The following is a 14,735-nucleotide window of genomic DNA, read 5'->3' on the forward strand; positions in this document are numbered from 1 at the left end:
AGTCTCTGCTTCACGACCCCCTTCTCGCTTTCCTTCCCACATGTGATCTTTCTCCTGCTTGCCCGCAGCATCGTCGGTCCCTGGACCAGGCCAGGGCCAGTGCTGGAGAGGATCAGGGTGAGGTCCTCAGCGCCAGCCTGGCAAAGGGACACTTTGGGTCTGCACCTGGGTGCTTCAGCCCTCATGTTGGCAGGTGGTTTTTGCACTGCAGGGTGCATAGGTCCCTGTGCTGCATGCTGATTCCTACCCAATGGCGGGCATTGACCTCCCATGCTGGTGTTGGCTCTGGTACCATGTGGGGATGATATGTTCCCTGTGTTCTTATACTGTGGAGTGCATCTCTCTGCACACTGGATGCTGGTTTTTACAGTGTGAGGTGCATTAATCCTAGTGCTGGCTGCTGACTCTGGCACTGCAAGGTGCATAGATGCTTACACTGGGTGCTTGCACCCATCCCTCTCCCTATTTCTGGAGGGCCCTCACTGCTCTGTGAGGCTGCAAGGGGGAAAACTCCTTGCAAGGCTTTTTTGGGGTAGACAACAGTGGGAATTTGCCAGCCTAGCAAATGTGTCAGGCTTAGAGGGCAGCATGAGCCATTCTCAGCTCAAGAAAAGCACAGACAGATGAAGCCCCTCTTTTGGGTTCTGCTTTCCCCTGGACCCAGCTGATAGGCTTGGCTCTAATTTGCTCCCTTTGCCCTTGGATCCTGGGGCTCACAAGGAAGCGCCAGCAAGGACTATTTTCTGATCTGTGATAGATCAGAGTCCAAGACAAGCCCATAGCTGATTGGGTGAAGAGCCCAGCAGATCAGGGCAGGCAGGAGGGTCCTGGCTCCCACTGGGAAGAGCCTGGGTTCCTGCTGAGTGTCTGCAGGTGCTTTAGGCTCTCCTCCCTGTAAGGGAGTGCTAGAGCAGGCACTATTTGGAGTTTCCCCGCAGGCACAAAGGAAACTGAACCTTCTTCCAAGCAGACATCCCCTCACCGCCTGAATGCCACAGTCTCATTGGCCTCAGCATGTGCTCCGACCCAGCGGCTCCCCCGAGCAATGACCTGGCGATACAGCGGATACTCTGCATGCTCAGCCTGGGACTGTTCCTCCTGGCACCACATCCCAGCACTGGTAATCCCATGCATTTCCCCACTCTGTTCTTCCTGGGCCCTTCTCCCTCTCCCCCTTGCCTCCAGGCACAGGGCATGGGCTGTGCATGTGGGCCCCCCGCTGCTGCCTGTCGTGTCCTGGCAAGGTCTGGACCCCTCTCCACCTTCCCACCATGCCATGGTCTCTTGCGGTCTTTTGTTGCAGCGGAGATCTCCCTATCCACCTTCCAGCTGCCTGTGGTGGGGCAGTTGGGCCAGGACGTGGTGATACCCTGCCAGCTCTCCCCACCGGCCCCCCTGCCCAGCCTGGAGGTACGCTGGAGGAAATATGGCCTCCAGACTGTCAACGTTTACCAGCACAGGGCAGATAGAGCTCAGGATATGCCAGGAAAAGGCTATGAGGGCCGGACCGAGCTCTTCCCCCAAGAGTTCAGCCATGGGAACGTCTCCTTGAAGCTGAAGAGCCTTCGCCCAGAGGATGCAGGCAGCTACCAGTGCTTTGTGGGAAGCCAGCAAAGCAACCTAGAAGCCACCACTGTGCTCCAAGTAGAAGGTGAGGTGAGGGCTGCAGAGGTGCAAGGTCTCCTCTGATACCATGTGTCCTTGCTTCAGAGGCTGGTGCATGGGTGGCAGGCTGAGCTGGAAGCTGTATCCCTGCGGCAGGCTCATTGAAGCTGCATGCTCGCAGGACACCTCCTGCATTCTCTCCAGATGCTCATCAACCCCTTCCTTAGGAAGCAGGGCAGAGCCCATGCTGGCAAGGGCAGGATGTGCACAGCACTGGGACCAGTTGTGCACCATTTCATGGTCTGCCAGACAGGGATCTGGAGGGAGTGTTTGTCTCATGCCTGGACCTTTGTCCTCTAGTGCAGCTGCTGGGGTGAAGATGCTCATTGATCAAGGATGAGGACTCTGGGTGTCCTGAGTGTGGGACAGGGCTGCTAACGCTATGGAGCAACAGAACATTTCCTTGTTCCTGCAGCTGTAGCCCCGGTTTACCTACATGTCGTGAGGCCCAAGGGGTCAGGACTGGAGGTGTCCTGCAAATCCATTGGATGGTTTCCCAGTCCGTTGGGTCACGCAGGACGAGCAGGCCCTGGCAGTGGAGCCAGTGACCACCATCACACAGGATCAGCAGCATCTCTATACCGTGGAGAGCCACATCACTGTACCTGGAGGAAGGGACACTGACAAAATACGGTGTGTTGTGCGAAGTAGCCTGACGGGTGCCGAGCAGCACTCAGCTGTGAAGCTTGGAGGTGGGTGTCTAATTGCAGAAACACAGCTGTAGGAAGGGCAAAGCAGTGGAAAAGTCCAGCTCCTGCAGACAAGGGGGTGCAGGGACAACAAAAAGTGACTTCTTGAGGTGGGGGGGGAAGAGCAGTGGACAGACATTTCTCCTGCAGACACACAACAAAGTCATGCAGGACATGCTTAGACAAAGGTGCACATGGGCAGAGGCCTTTCCCTGCCACCTGCAAGCAGCTGTGATGAGCCCTTGTTAGCACCAACCTCAAGGAGTCTCCTTTTGCATGGCCTCTCTTCAAAACACCACTGCTACTTTTCCGACTCACTGATTAACACGATCTCCACAAGGCAGTATTATCACCATGCTCCCTATCACTGTGCATGTCCAAATCCCCCAAGTGCAGGATGTAGCTTGGAGGAAATATTGCAAAAAAAAAAAGTACTTTTGTGGAAGATTTTCAAAAGACAGTATTTTCCCCAGTTCTCCTTTGCAAGTTGCAGCATGCAGGATGCCACATGCCAGCTGGATGTGATGGGTGACTTGGAGAGCCGGGGCTGCTGGTTACTGGGAGCTGGAGGGTTTTGGGGAGGGTATTGCTGCAGTCGGAATGATTTCCACATTTTCTCTTGGCAATACCAGGAGATGTCTTCCAACATACATCGCCCTGGCTGCCTGCCTTCTGGGTGCTGTTTGTGTTAGTCCTCCTGGTCCTTGCAGCTGCAGCGTTTTTTGTTCACCGAGGTAAGGGGAAGGAAGGGTGCTGGGCTGCTCTTTGGCCCCAAGATCATGGGGAGCTGCAGGGGCAGGTGCAGCCCTGGCCCAGGTTGCAGGGCTTGGGCCATGAGAACCCAGGCTGACTAGTGGTGGAGGGAGTGGGGACACCACATGCGAGCAAGGCAGTGCCCAGGTTGGAGGCCTGTGAGTGTCTGCTTGGCACCATCTGCCACACCAGGGCTGAGGGGAGCCTGTCCCAGTATGGCCAGCCCTGAAATGTCTCCAGAGCTGGTCCCCATACCCTGTCCCTTGCAACACGACACACCAGGTGCCCACCAAGAGCCCAGTGTGGGGGTGTCCGCTCAGGAGATCTCAGCATTCTGCCTTCTGGATGCAGGGAGGAGTCCTGCCGGACTGATCTGCTACTGCAGTCTTTGTCCCATCTGACAAACATCTCTTACTCCTCTTGCAGCCAAAGGGAAGGTGGACAGGAGGAAAATGGATCAGGAGAAGGCTCTTCTGGACAAGGGTAGGTGTCCTGTGCAACCTGCCATGCCTTGTGCCCCTTTGTGCTCCACATGGGGCCCGCAGTGCCATGAGGGGATACCAGTCTGCACCTGGCCATGTCCTTCACTGCTGAATGGGTGCCCATGCTTGGGGGTGGCAAGGCTGGTGAGGGTCTCGTGAGTACATGAGCACCATGGGCAGCGTCTCGTATTGAGGCCACTGTGGGGATGTTCTGAGTCATACCTGCAACACTGGGCTCTGCAGACCCTTGGGATTAGCCCAAGACACTGACGGCAGCTCTGGCACCATGTGGGACAGGCTGTTGGGGGCCTGCACAGCCCTGGTATGGAGGAGACGGGCAACTGTCCCAGGGGCTCTGCGCTACAAATATCTCTTTCTTCCTCTTGCAGATCAGCTAATGAGGAACATAGAATCAGGTACTGGGAATGTCCCTGGGTGCTGGTGGGTCTGCTCCTACTGGGGGAGCAATGCCACCAAACTGCTTGGGGATACCCCTCTCTGGGATTAGGATGGGGCAGTGCCCTGCTCACATCCCCAGAGAAACCCCTCAGTGTCTGATGTGCTTGCCCATCATGGGAACAGCCCTGGCTTAAGGCAGTGTCCCTCATACCTCTCCTCTTCTCTTCCAGAGATCTACGATCTCCGTAGTTGGAAAGGTGAGATCTGCAGAGAAAAGAGGGGCTGTCAAAACATGTGGGGAGGGATTTCACTTAACCCCCATCAAGGTTGAGCACCTCCTGCAGCATCCCAGGCATTGGGGCTGACCAGGGATCACTCGGGGAGGAGGTTCATGCACAACACCACACAGAGCCCCAGGCATTTCCCCAGGCTGCCCATGTGGCCGCACCATCTGCCCCATGGCACATCACCCAGAGCAATGCCCAACAGAGAGATCGAGGCATGGACTGGCACTTTCTTCCCAGACTCCTGGTGTAGGATGAGTTGTCCTCACTTGGGAGAGTCCCCCACTATTACCACAGGAGGTCTCAGCAGCTTGGGACAGGGTTGGAGGGCTCTGGACAGCTTCTGGTTGGGCACAGTGTCCCCATGGTGGAAAGCCATCCTAGAACAAGGCCAAGGATGATTCTGGGGGAACTCCAGGCTGTGGGTCACAGAGTGCATGGGGGTCTGTTGGTTCCAAGTCCCTTATCAGCTTTTGCCATAGCTCTTGTCTGGCTGGGACAAGGAGCTCGGGTGGGGATGTGCCCAGAGGGCTCCAAGAGACAGTGAGTGGCAGAGTGGGCAGTACCTGTAGGGATCCTTGAAGGAATGACACTTGCTAAAGACCTTCCTTTTGTTTCAGTGAGAATCATGGACGAGATGGGTAAGAACCAATGCTTTGTGGCCTACTCCGTGGGGACTCCTGCATCCACTCATGCACCCCCAATCCCAACACTGTCTCCCACCCCTTGCCTAATGCCTTGGCCAGTCTTGGGGATTGTCTGTCACCCAGGAGGTGACTGGGATCCCACAGACCCAGGGAAGGGCCTGGACATGGTAGTGTAGGGCAATTCCCATCATCTTCTGCTACTCCAAAGCGTTCCCAGAGCTTCCTGGGCTGGGGACCTGCGCATCATCATCCGCACTATGCCTCTACTAACCGTGGCCACCGCTTTCCTTCACAGAATTCCGACGGGCACGGAGTTACCAGGGTGAGTGTTGGGGCTGGTGGCAGCTGTGGGGGCTGCAGTCCCTGTGGAGTGGGGTGGGTGGAGGGTGCCCATGGTGTCAAGTCTGGATCAGCCCAGTACCTTGCACCCATCTCCCTGTGCTCCGAGCTTGTGGGGATGCTTGGCTGGGATCAGCATGGCAAAGGATGGTGGGTGGCACAAGGCCATTCCTCCGTTGCCTGGGTCACATGAGCAGGACGAGATCGGGAGCTGCTCTTTCTACTGGGGCTCGTGGAACTCAGCATGTCCCATGGGTGACATGCTCTCCTGTTCTCTCCACAGTGGACATTGCCCTGGACCCAAGCCACAAGCACCCTGAACTCGTCGTGTCGGAGAACGGCCGATGCCTCCAGTGCTCTCCCTCCTCTCAGGGGTCAGCCCCCTGCATCGCTGTGGGGCACTGGGGCTTTGCATCGCAGCGAGCTTACTGGGAGGTGGAGGTGGGCGATGGGGAGGGCTGGAAGCTGGGTGTGCTGAGTGAGAGCACCAGGGCACAGGTAAAACAAGGGGAGGTAGAGGAACCACCCAAGGAGGGCATCTGGGCCATGGGGAGAGTGGATGGACGGTACCACCCCGCCGAGGCTGACACACGGCTGCAAGGGCAGGAGAAGGCAGTCGTCATCGGGGTGTTTCTGGAGGGAGAATTGGGGAAACTCGTGTTTTATAACGTTGCCACTTTGGCCTTGATTGTGGAGATTCCTGTGCCTGAGTCGCAGATGCTCTACCCTTTCCTCAGTCTCAGTCCTGGCAGTGGGGGAGTTGGCAGGGATCCCCTTCGCATCTGCCCCCCCAGCGACTGGGATTTCCCACAGCTATTAGTGCAGAAGCGATCTAGCAATGATGCCATGAGCAAGAGCAAAACAGGGCACCCAGGTGGCCGCTCCAGCCAGGAATTGCTGGCAGACAATTTGGGAACATCCTCAGCAAGCCAAATCCCCGTCACCTCCTGCTCCAATGACAGAGAGAGGCAGTAGCCCTGTCAGACACATGTACACCAATCCCAAAGCCCTGGGGAGCATCTGCATCCTTCCAATGCAGATTGGAGCTGGAACAACAGCAGAAATCACTGAAGAGGGAGGATCCTCTCACACAACCGGGCACCCAGAGACCGAGAGGAAAGCCCTTAGATGACCTCAGTTGCATTGCTCCTTCAACCAAGACAGCTTGGCAACCCGGCACAGCCAGGCCTGGCTGCTGGGGAGGCCACGTTGCTTTGGAACAAGGGACACCCTCCCCATATAGGGAGATGAATGCAGGTAGAGGGGAAGTGGGAAGACAGGACTGCTGGTGAGGGGATGTGCAGAGTCCAGGGCCCAATCTGGGCTGCTCCACACCCTCTGCAGGCCCTGGAGGATGGAAGTTCATTCCACTGGCAATTTCCAAATACAACAATCCTTTCTGCACCTTCCTATGGCTGTTGTGTCTCACTGAATCTCTCCCCACTGCTTCTGTCTACCATTTGCCTGCCTGTTCCCCCAAGGCATCCGTGCATGAGGCTGCATGTGTCTGTGTCCACAGCACCCCTGTGCACTACAAGCACCATGAGACAGCAAAACGTGAGGCCTGGACAGAGGAGGTTGAGGTGTGAGCTGTTACCCTATCACCTCTGCTGATTGAAGCAAGGGAATGGGTGATTAGACAGCCCTCCCGTTGAGTCAAGGGGTTCAGTTCAGAACGACCTTAGTCCGTCCTGGGCAAAAGCTTATTATTAAAGGGTTACTTAACAGAATTCCCTGATGGATGGAGACCTTCCCATCGTGTCACAAGGTTCAGAAAAAAACAAAGAATCAAAGGATCATTATGGTTGGAAAATACTTTCAAGATCACCAAGTCCAACCGTAAAAGCATGCTTTTGCTTTCTCAACGCCTCCTGAGAGAAGCCTGGGGGCTGGATCCAGACATAATCTTCAGCTTGGTCAATGCTTTATTACTAAGGGGGTTGACATGCAGAAGCTGCTTCCCATTAGATGATTTTTAGCAAGTGTGGATATCACTATGAGAATTAGCCACTGCTTGTGGCTAATTAGTTGCATCCAAGGAGAACTTGGCTCTAAGACTCAAAAGCCCCCGTGGTCACATCTTCTACCCAAGCGATCGGTGTGTCCCCCAAGATGTGACTGATGAGTTCCTCAGAACTCCTTGCACTAATTAACTCTTTTGCCAAAATTCAGTGAAGAGGGAGAGGGATTTGGAGTGCACCTACCACACTGTTCACCCCATGACCACAGTCACAATTCAACCGGAAACCATGGAGTGGTGTAGTCACCTCTTCCCTCCATGATTTAAAACAAAGTATAGTCAAGTGAGGGACATCTGCACTTAGGCTGTTGGTATGAGGGATGTCACTATAGTTAAATTAATTCTAAGGGTAGATACTATGTTTCCAACAGCTTTAGTTAAGAGTGCATAATGTGTTTCATTTTTGTACATATAATGCAGATTATAGTTATTAAATAACTGCTTTGTAATAATTTGGTCATGAAGAATCCCAATTGGTTACACAGTTCGGCCAACCAGTTGTTCCCAGTTGAGTCCTCAGTTTCTCTGGACTTCTTTGCCACTTGCTCCATCCACTCGAGTTGTGAGTGGAATGGTAGTGAGGTATTTGGGATATGTGTGCAACGGAGGTTGGAGAACACCTAACACAAAGGGTTGTCTTGGAAAGGGCTATCAGGGTGTGTCCCAGTGCAGGTAGGTGCTCCCATCAGGCCCTGCTCCACTGCAAGGTCCTGAGATGAGGGGAGAACCCTGGGGACATGCAGGGGCAGGCTTGGATTTCACATGGGATGATGGGGTCACCTTTTCCTCATGAGCTCATGATGGAGGTGTTCCTCCCCACATGGCTACAAGATGATCCTGGGAGACCTGCAGGTCTGCAGGACACCTCAACCCCCAACCCGGGATGGTGGCATGCTCCAACATGTGTTTGCAGCACCCAGTGAATTAGGTCTGGTGGAAAGGGCTCTGCTCATGGTGCTTGTAGTGCACAGGAGTGCTGTGGACACAGGCACATGCAGCCTCATGCACGGATGCCTTGGGGGAACAGGCAGGCAAACGGTAGATAGAAGCAGTGTGGAGAGATTCAGTGAGACACAATAGGCATAGGAAGGTGCAGAAAGAATCGTTGTATTTGGAAATTGCCAGTGGAATGAACTTCCATCCTCCAGGGCTTGCAGAGGGTGTGGAGCAGCCCAGATTGGGCCCTGGACACTGCACATCCCCTCACCAGCAGTCCTGTCTTCCCACTTCCCCTCTACCTGCATTCATCTCCCTATATGGGGAGGGTGTTCCTTGTCCCAAAGCAACGTGGCCTCCCCAGCAGCCAGGCCTGGCTGTGCAGGGTTGTCCATGCTGTCTTGGTTGCAGGAGCAATGCAACTGAGGTCATGTCTGGGCTTTCTTCTCGGTCTCTGTGTGCCCAGATGTGTGAGAGGATCCTCCCTCCTCAGTGATTTCTGCTGTTATTCCAGCTTTGTCCTCATCAGAGGGTTGCCGATGCTCCCCAGGGCTTGGGGATGGTTCTGGATCTGTCTGGCAGGATTCCTGCCTCCCTCTATCATTGGAGCCAGATGCAATGGGGTTTTGGCTTGCTGAGGATGGTCGCGAATTGTTTGCCAGCACTTCCTGGCTGGAGCCGCCACCCGGGTGCCCTGTTTTGCTCTTGCTCATGGCATCATTGGTAGATCGCTTCTGCACTAATATCTGTGGGAAATCCCAGTCGCTGGGGGGGCAGATGCGAAGGGGATCCCTGCCAACTCCCCCACTGCCAGGACTGAGACTGAGGAAAGGGTAGAGCATCTGCGACTCAGGCACAGGGATCTCCACAATCAAGGCCATAGTGGCAACGTTATAAAACACGAGTTTCCCCAATTCTCCCTCCAGAAACACCCCAATGACGACTGCCTTCTCCTGCCCTTGCAGTCGTGTGTCAGCCTCGGCGGGGTGGTACCGTCCATCCACTCTCCCCATGGCCCAGATGCCCTCCTTGGGTGGTTCCTCTAATTCCCCTTGTTTTACCTGTGCCCTGGTGCTCTCACTCAGCACCCCCAGCTCCCAGCCCTCCCCATCGCCCACCTCCACCTCCCAGTAAGCTTGCTGCGATGCAAAGCCCCGGTGCCCCACAGCGATGCAGGGGGCTGACCCCTGAGAGGAGGGAGAGCACTGGAGGCATCGGCCGTTCTCCGACACGATGAGTTCAGGGTGCTTGTGGCTTGGGTCCAGGGCAATGTCCACTGTGGAGAGAGCAGGAGAGCATGTCACTCATGGGACATGCTGAGTTCCACGAGCCCCAGCAAAAGAGCAGCTCCCGGTCTCGTCCTGCCCATGTGACCCAGGCAACGGAGGAATGGCCTTGTGCCACCCACCATCCTTTGCCGTGCTGATCCCAGCCAAGCATCCCCACAAGCTCGGAGCACAGGGAGATGGGTGCAATGGGTGCAAGGTACTGGGCTGATCCAGATTTGACGCCATGGGCACCCTCCATCCACCCCCCTCCACAGGGACTGCAGCCCCCACAGCTCCCACCAGCCCCAACACTCACCCTGGTAACTTCGTGCCCGTCGGAAGTCTGTGAAGGCAAGGGGTGGCCATGGTTAGTAGAGAGATAGTGAGGATGATGATGCGCAGGTCCCCAGCTCAGGAAGCTCTGGGATGGCTTTTGGGTAGCAGAAGATGATGGGAATTGCCCTACGCTACCATGTCCAGGCCCTTCCCTGGGTCTGTGGGATCCTGGTCACCTCCTGGGTGACAGACAATCCCCAAGACCGGCCAAGGGGTTGGGAAAGGGGTGGGAGACAGTGTTGGGATTGGGGGTGCATGAGTGGATGCAGGAGATCCCAAGGAGTAGGCCACAAAGCATTGGTTCTTACCCATCTCGTCCATGATTCTCACTGAAACAAAAGGAAGGTCTTTAGCAAGTGTCATTCCTCCCAGAATCCCTACAGGTACTGCCCACCTTGCCATTCACTGTCTCTTGGAGCCCTCTGGGCACATCCCCACCTGAGCTCCTTGTCCCAGCCAGACAAGAGCTATGGCAAAAGCTGATAAGGGACTTGGAACCAACAGACCCCCATGCACTCTGTGATCCACTACCTGGAGTTCCCCCAGAATTGTCCTTGGCCTTGGTCTAGGATGGCTTTCCACCATGAGGACACTGTGCACAACCAGAAGCTGTTCAGGACCCTCCAACTCTGTCCCAAGCTGCTGAGACCTCCTGTGGCAATACTGAAGGGGTTCTCCCAAGTGAGGACAACTCATCCTGCACCAGGAGTCTGGGTCAGGAAGCACCAGTCCATGCCTCGCTCTCTCTGTTGGGCATTGCTCTGGGTGATGTGCCATGGGGCAGATGGTGGGGCCACATGGGCAGCCTGGGGAAGTGCCTGCGGCTGTGTGTGGTGTTGTGCATGAACCTCCTCCCCAGGAGTGATCCCTGGTCAGCCTCAATGCCTGGGATGCTGCAGGAGGTGCTCAACCTTGATGGGGGTTAAGTGAAATCCCTCCCCACACATTTTGAAAGCCCCTCTTTTCTCTGCAGATCTCACCTTTCCAACTACGGAGATCGCTGATCTCTGGAAGGGAAGAGGACAGGTATGAGGGACACTGCCTTAAGGCAGGGCTGTCCCCATGATGGGGAAGCACATCAGACACTGAGGGGTTTCTCTAGGGATGTGAGCAGGGCACTGCCCCATCCTAATCCCAGAGAGGGGTATCCCCAAGCAGTTTGGTGGCATTGCTCCCCCAGTAGGAGCAGACCCACCAGCACCCAGGGACACTCCCAGTACCTGATTCTATGTTCCTCATCAGTTGATCTGCAAGAGGAAGAAAGAGACATTGGTTGTAGAGCAGAGCCCCTGGGACAGGTGCCACGTGTCCTGCATGCCAGGGCTGTGCAGGCCCCCCACAGCCTGTCTCACATGGTGCGAGAGGTGCCCCCAGTATCTTGGGCTAATCCCCAGGATCTGCAGGTATGATTCAGAACATCCCCACGTGGCCTCAATACGAGACGCTGCCCATGGTGCTCATGTACTCACAAGACCCTCAACAGCCTTGCCACCCCCCAGCATGGGCACCCATTCAGCAGAGAAGGACATGGCCAGGTGCAGACTGGTTCCCCTCATGGCACTGCTGGCCCCATGTGGAGCACAAAGGGGCACAAGGCATGGCAGGTTGCACAGGACACCTACCCTTGTCCAGAAGAGCCTTCTCCTGATCCGCTTTCCTCCTGTCCACCTTCCCTTTGGCTGCAAGAGGAGTAAGAGATGTTTGTCAGATGGGACAAAGCCTGCAGTAGCAGATCAGTCCGGCAGGACTCCTCCCTGCATCCAGAAGGCAGGATGCTGAGATCTCCTGAGTGGACACCCCCACACTGGGCTCTTGATGGGCACCGGGTGTGTCGTGTTGCAAGGAATAGGGTATGGGGACAAGCTCTGGAGACATTTCAGGGCTGGCCATACTGGGACAGGCTCCCCTCACCCCTGGTGTGGCAGATGGTGCCAAGCAGACACCCAGAGGCCTCCAATGTGGGCACTGCCTTGCTCGCATGTGGTGTCCCCACTCCCTCCACCACTAGTCAGCCTGGGTTCTCATGGCCCAAGCCCTGCAACCTGGGCCAGGGCTGCACCTGCCCCTGCAGCTCCCCATGATCTTGGGGCCAAAGAGCAGCCCAGCACCCTTCCTTCCCCTTACCTTGGTGAACAAAAAACGCTGCAGCTGCAAGGGCCAGGAGGACCAACACAAACAGCACCCAGAAGGCAGGTAGCCAGGGCGATGTACGAGGGAAGACATCTCCTGGTAGTGCCGAGAGAAAATGTGGAAATCATTCAGGTTGCAGCAATACCCTCCCCAAAACCCTCCAGCTTCCAGTAACCAGCAGCCCTGACTCCCCATATCGCCCATCACATCCTGCTGGCATGTGGCATCCTGCCTGCTGCAGCACTTTGTTTTTTCAAAGGAGAACAGGGGAAAATGTTGTCTTCAATTTCCAGCTTTCCAAAAACTATTCTTTTTGAAACATTTCCTCAAGTTAGACCCCACAGTAAGAGGATTTGGATATGCACAATGAGAGAAAGTGAGCATGCTGATATCAGAGCCCTTTGGAGACCGTGTCAATCAGGGAAGAACCCTCAAGAAGCCGCTTTTTGATGTCCCCGCATTCCCTTCTCTGCAGGAGCTGAGGTTTATTACTTCCTTGACCTTGGCTGTGTTTCTTCATGTTGGGACTCACCTTCAAGCTCAATGGCCGAAATCCGCTCCATGCCCGTCAGGGTGTTTTGCACAGTGCACCGTATCTCACCAACATCCTTTCCTGCAGGGACTGTGATGCGGCTCTCAAGGGTGTAGAGCTGCTGCTCATTTTGTGTGATTGTGGTCACTGGTTTCATTTCCAGAGATCGCCCATCCTGTGTGGCCCAGTGGACCTTCGGCTTGGGGAACCACCCCATGGATTTGCAGGACAGCCCTAGCCCTGACCCCTCAGGCCCCATCACAGAAATCTTCACAGGTGCAGTAGCTGCAGGAAAAGGCAAGCAGATTCAGATAATGCAGTGGCTGGATAGAGGACACCCCTACCTCGTAGTTTCTCTCCTTCCTTGGTCATTGCTGGAGTATCCTCTAGGCAATGGAGCAGGATTGGTGATGGAGTTTCCCCTCCTGGCCAGTTGCCTCCCCCAGTCCAGACCATCTTTTTCCTTTACACTTAATCATATATTGAGTCTTGCAACCCTTCTGGGGTTCACTGATAACTCTGAGTCATGCAACTCATTCATTCCTATGGAGGCCTGAATCCCCTATCCATAGCCTATATTCCTGGGCTTATGTAGGCAACGCGTGCAGCTCAGGAAGAGCCTGGAGTGCCCACAAGAGCATCTCACCTTGTATCTGGAGCTCCACGTAGGCCTCGTGGTTTCCTTCTGCACTTTGCACAAAGCACTGATATTGTCCAGCTTCCTTCATTCTCAAGCTCTTCAGCTTCAGGGACAGGTTTCCCCTGATGAACTCATGGGGGAACAACTCCGTCCGGTCCTTATAGCCGATCCCTGGCAGCTCCTCGTTTTCTCTGTCCGTGTAGCTGCGAATAATTATATTTTCAGTTTCAAATTTCCTCCAGAGCAGCACCATGTTTTGTAGGCGGACAGGAGGTGAGAGTTGGCAGGGCAAGATGATGTCCTGTCCAAGCACCCCCACAACTGGTTCCTGGGAACTGGAGAGGGAGACTCCACCTGGAAAAAACAACAGGATTAATGAGCGAGACAGAAACCCGACTCGGGTGAACTGAAACAACCTGGCACCCCTGGAAGACCATGCACCCTCGTTACACAAGGTATCTAAGCAAGAATCATTTGAAGGGCCTTACTGCAGCTGGAGTACATGGCTGAGAAGAGAACCATCCAAAGCCATCGATGCATCATCATTAAGGCAGGGACCTGCAGAGAGAAAGAAGGGATGGGAGATGCTCTGGGGACATACAACAGGGTTGAGGCACTCAGCCAAAATAAGATGACAACATCTTACAAAGAGGGGTGAGATCCCAACACCTGCACCATTCTGCTTCTCTGGATGGGCAGTAAACACCCTCCCAGACACATTAGAGATGCAGCAGCTAGGAAACATCTCCTGACTGCAAGAGGCAACGTGGGGCTGAGCTGAGGGCTTCTGTCAGTGCTTAATCACAGCTCTTGGAAGAACAGGAGGACAGAGACATCTCCCCTCATTAGTTCTGAGCATGGGAAAAGCATTTTGGGGTTAACTGTGACGGCTTCACTTTCTTGGCCTTTGCTCTGTGTGGTCTTAGAGTAATAGTGTTGTTGGCCCAGTCATAGAATCATAGAATCAGTATGGCTGGAAAATACCTTCAAGATCATTGATTCCAACTGTAAACCCATCACCACCACCCTGCTAATCTATGTCCCTAAGTGCTTATCTACACGTTTCTTCAACACTGCCAAGGATGATGACTACACCACTTCCCTGGGCAGCCTGTTCCAATGCTTCACCACTCTTTCCATGCAGATTTTTTTCCTAATATCTAATCTGAACCTCCCTGGTGCAACTTGAGGCCATTTTGTCTTGTCCTATCAGTAGTTATTCTGGAGAAGGGATTGACCCCTGCCTCACTACAATCTCCTGTCAGGTAGTGGTAGAGAGTGATACGGTCACCCTTAACCCGCTCTTCTAACTAAATATTCCCAGCTACTCTGGTCAACCCAGACCCAGAGCATCCAGCCACTGCTGTTTCATTGTTGTTGAGATCCGAGAGGAAGAGAGGTACCTGGAAAGAAAAGAGGTTCCCTCCCAGGCCACAAACCTCAACTGTTGGAGAAGGATGATAAAGAGACTGGAGGTTTTTTGAGTTGTAAGTTGAAAAAGTCAGCCTTGCTTCAGTGCATTGAAGGATCTGGACTCTGATCCGTGTCAGCGTTCACTGCAATTGCCTGCCCCACCCAGCAGCAGTGCAAACAGGTAGTTGCCTTCGTCCCCTCA

General features: G+C 54.6%; 2 protein-coding genes across 2 annotated transcripts; one reads left to right on the top strand and one right to left on the bottom strand.

Moving 5' to 3' along the window:
• The first annotated feature begins 1,014 nt into the window (after positions 1-1,014).
• On the top strand, positions 1,015-6,233 carry LOC104579510 (butyrophilin subfamily 1 member A1-like). The gene is given in 11 exon segments (XM_088521919.1): positions 1,015-1,120; positions 1,304-1,651; positions 2,081-2,162; positions 2,164-2,357; positions 2,987-3,088; positions 3,534-3,590; positions 3,979-4,005; positions 4,219-4,245; positions 4,893-4,913; positions 5,215-5,241; positions 5,542-6,233. Coding segments are annotated over 11 exon segments (1,683 nt in total).
• A 2,409-nt stretch (positions 6,234-8,642) lies between these two features.
• LOC104571042 (butyrophilin subfamily 1 member A1-like) lies at positions 8,643-14,664 on the bottom strand (the record flags this gene model as incomplete). The annotated part of the gene is given in 11 exon segments (XM_088521920.1): positions 8,643-9,490; positions 9,799-9,825; positions 11,039-11,065; positions 11,441-11,497; positions 11,943-12,044; positions 12,481-12,765; positions 13,127-13,474; positions 13,513-13,526; positions 13,623-13,678; positions 14,556-14,582; positions 14,584-14,664. Coding segments are annotated over 11 exon segments (1,872 nt in total), but the record flags the coding sequence as incomplete, so codon positions are not given.
• Between the last annotated feature and the right edge of the window lie 71 nt (positions 14,665-14,735).

This window comes from Tinamus guttatus, unplaced genomic scaffold (genome assembly GCF_059628265.1).
Source record: "Tinamus guttatus ecotype Peru unplaced genomic scaffold, ASM5962826v1 Tinamus_guttatus_pri_ptg000139l, whole genome shotgun sequence".
NCBI lineage: Eukaryota > Metazoa > Chordata > Aves > Tinamiformes > Tinamidae > Tinamus > Tinamus guttatus.